This window comes from Aplysia californica, unplaced genomic scaffold (genome assembly GCF_000002075.1).
Source record: "Aplysia californica isolate F4 #8 unplaced genomic scaffold, AplCal3.0 scaffold00389, whole genome shotgun sequence".
In the NCBI taxonomy this organism is placed as follows: domain Eukaryota; kingdom Metazoa; phylum Mollusca; class Gastropoda; order Aplysiida; family Aplysiidae; genus Aplysia; species Aplysia californica.
In genome coordinates, this window is record NW_004797659.1 from 484,090 (window position 1) to 487,451 (window position 3,362).

Below are 3,362 nucleotides of genomic sequence, written 5' to 3' on the forward strand. Positions count from 1 at the left end.
ACTCCTTGGCTCCTTACTGCTGTCTTTGAGCCACACCCCTGATCTTCAAGTAGGAAAGATGTACAGCTAGCCTTCTTGGACAAGGGCGAAAAATCTCGGAGATCCTGTGTGCAGGTTGCGCACGTTAAAGATCCCCTGGTGGTCTAAAATCGATAAGAGTAGGCTTCGGCCGCCACCCAGGCAAAATTCAAAATTTCATACAAACTGAAAACGTATTAAGGTGTCCCGCGCGCTCATATGACCTACGTTCTACGTTTTACGGTAGGTGGAAAAGACACACAATAACACAAATAAATAGATCTAAATGCTTATTCTGTTAATATCTGTAAGATAAACGACTTGTGTTATTTATCAGAATTCTTTTTTATTTCATTCGGTTTGTTTTCAGAGCCTTTTAGTTTGCAAAATTTAGATTGGGCGCCATTAGTAGGCTCCCTTTTGACTTAACCTACTAACAAAATATAACTCAAGACTCCCCTTCATTACTCTGCTTTTTCTAAATGATGATGATGAGGAGGATGAGGAGGAAAAGGAAAACGAGGACGAGAAGGATTAAGGGATCAGGATGATGATAAATGTCATGTATTTTCTCTTCTCTTCTCTTCTATTCTGTTATGTCATATTGCATTACACTACATTATCATATGGTGTGTGTGTGTGTGTGAGTGTGTATGCATGTGTGTCTATGTGTGTGTGTGTGTGTGTGTGTGTGTGTGTGTGTGTGTGTGTGTGTGTGTGCCTGCGTGCATGCGCGCGCGTGTGTCTTTACTTTGTGTCTGTATACCCGTGTATCATTTAGTCGGGGAAATCAACAATTTTTCTTATTTATTTGAAATAACAGGTTGTTGTTTTTTCGTTTTGTTTTTTCCTCAAACGCAGAAGAGAGAGGAACTCGTTCCCACCATGGCACAAGCCACCACCCCCGCCAACGCCGGCCTTCTCACTACCACAGACTCCTTCTTCTCATCCTTCAAGAAAGACGATGGGGAATTGGACAAAATCTTCAATTCTTTCAAAGAATTTGAACAGTGAGTAAAACAATAAATGAATAAATAAAAATGAATGAATGAATGAATGAATGAATGAATGAATGAATGAATGAATGAATGAATGAATGAATGAATGAAAGCTTTCACTCCCATCAACACGCCTTAGATCAGTTTGAATGTACGACACACAGGGCCCTGAGACTGAAAACGTGGCCAACCCCACTGACACTACAAGAGAAGCTATACGGGCCGACAGATGAACTGAGCAGAACGGCCCAATTTATGACAGATACCAGATTTCAAGTGTGAAGCGATCGAGAAGAAGAAGCTGTTTGGGTGTGAATCCGTTTTGATTGAGCGAGAATGTTTTCCTCTCCCTCTGACTTAGTTTAGATGGTTTAGGAGGCAGGCTGCTTCGGCCCGAAAGTCAGGACCAACCCTGACCGGAATGGGATTCGACATCCCTGTAGAATTACGAAGTACAGTGAAAAAATGGATATCCTCTTGTGAAAATCGACCTCAAGTTGGGTTTTTAGTGTTTTTTTGTGTTTTTTTGTTTTGTTTTTAGTTTTAGTTGTAGCTTTAGTGTTTGTTGTTGGTTTTTTTCGCTTAGAGTAGAGGAGAGAGTAACATTTACACCACAGACACTGGTTTTTAGACTGAGTGGGATACTTTGTAATTAATAACATAGCTTCCTTCAGTAGTATCTTCCTCAAGGGGGGGCGGGGGGAGGGGCGGGACCATACTCACAACAGTAAACTGTACAGTGGGTGGTTGGCAAGTGGTCGGGTGTGGTTTGCTCCTCTATCAACTATCAAACATCTATCATCGCTACGTCGCCGTCTCCTTTTTGGTGCTCATACTCACTTGTACCACATCTAATCTTCGGCACTTATATTATGGCTTAATTGTGTTGCAAGCGTTGTAAAACTTTTACTACAACAAATACTCCCAACTCTCTGGTGCATGAGCGTCCGTGGTGCAATGGTTAAACTCTTTGAATAGCAAGGTAAAAGATATTAGTTTGATTTCAGAATTAAAGTAGAGGGGGGGGGGGGTGTTTACATTATGGACATTCCTGTTTTTCATTTTGGAAGTATAGCTTGTTCACCTTCACCTGTCTATGGTTAAAGCAGGACATTAAAAAAAAAACAACAACTTGCATCGTTACACTTAAATCTTTACAGGTCTTTGCATGCAGGTCTAAAGGTTGGATGACCAACAAAATCTGAAAGCCCGTTAATAAAGGCCACAGCAAAAGAAGGCTGTGACACGTTTTCTTTGACTGTAGCCAAAACAGCGTCTCAACCGAATATTCAGAGAAGATATTATCTTCAATACCTACAGTACCGTGATTTGGCGTAGTTATGGTCCCAGAATTGCAAGATGTCGAAAGTTCAGTTTACATATAACAAGCTACGGGTTTCTTTTGGTACTGTTGTCAGGCGCTTCACTGTTGAATGCAGAAGGCGTGAGTTTGATCCCCTTTAGGGGGAGTTTATTATCAAGTATCTCCGTCTGTCTGCAAGAACGCTCTACCCCTATCAGACCAGGTTTTGTTCCGATGGGCATAGCTGAAGCAGCCCGCTTCTTAAAGGATCTATCTATCTATCTCATGATGTAGACGGGGGCGTATAACATCTACATTATATTACCGTTACACAATGTCAATGAAGGCATGTGACATCTACTAGTACATTACAATTACATAGCCAGCTATTGTTAACCTTTGTCTGAAGCTTTTCCTCCAGGACGGAAGAAGAACTAAATCTCAATCAAATCCGCAGATATCTTCATTTATATTATGATGTCGGTGGCCACGTGTAAAACTTACAATAATATTACAATACGATAAATTACACATCTATAATATTAATAGCTATTGTTAACCTGTTGTCTTACGCCTTTCCTCCAGGACGGAAGAAGAACTGCGTCTCAACGAAATATCCACAGACATTTTCAACACCTACATGTGGGTGATCTGCGCCATTGGTATCCCAGCAAACATCACGATCATCATCACCATAGTGGGCATGCGCGTTCTGAGCCCCGCTACTTTCTTCGTCACCTTATTGGCTGGCTACGACGGCATGGCGCTCATCTCGAAGCTGATTGGTCACATCCTAATTAGGAATGAAATCGAGCAAGGGACTGTTCTCTGCAAGCTGGAGTTCTTCCCGAGTTACTTCTCTACTTTGGCCAATTGGGCTTTGATCTTGATTTGTTTTGAGAGGTTGGTAGACTGTTTATGTGTGTATGCATGTGTATGTGTTTGTGTGTGTGTGTTTGTGTGTGTGTGTGTGTGTGTGTGTGTGTGTGTGTGTGCGTGTGTGTGAGTGAGAGAGAGAAAGAGAGAGAACGAAAGAAAGAGTG

General features: G+C 41.7%; 1 protein-coding gene across 1 annotated transcript in view; it reads left to right on the forward strand.

Moving 5' to 3' along the window:
- Positions 1-879: 879 nt before the first annotated feature.
- LOC101847355 (rhodopsin) overlaps positions 880-3,362 on the forward strand; it is a gene marked incomplete at its 5' end in the record, with an annotated part of 6,384 nt that continues 3,901 nt past the window's right edge. The window contains 2 exon segments of the mRNA XM_013085604.2: positions 880-1,028; positions 2,905-3,222. Of these exon segments, the coding sequence (XP_012941058.1) occupies positions 904-1,028; positions 2,905-3,222 (443 nt within the window).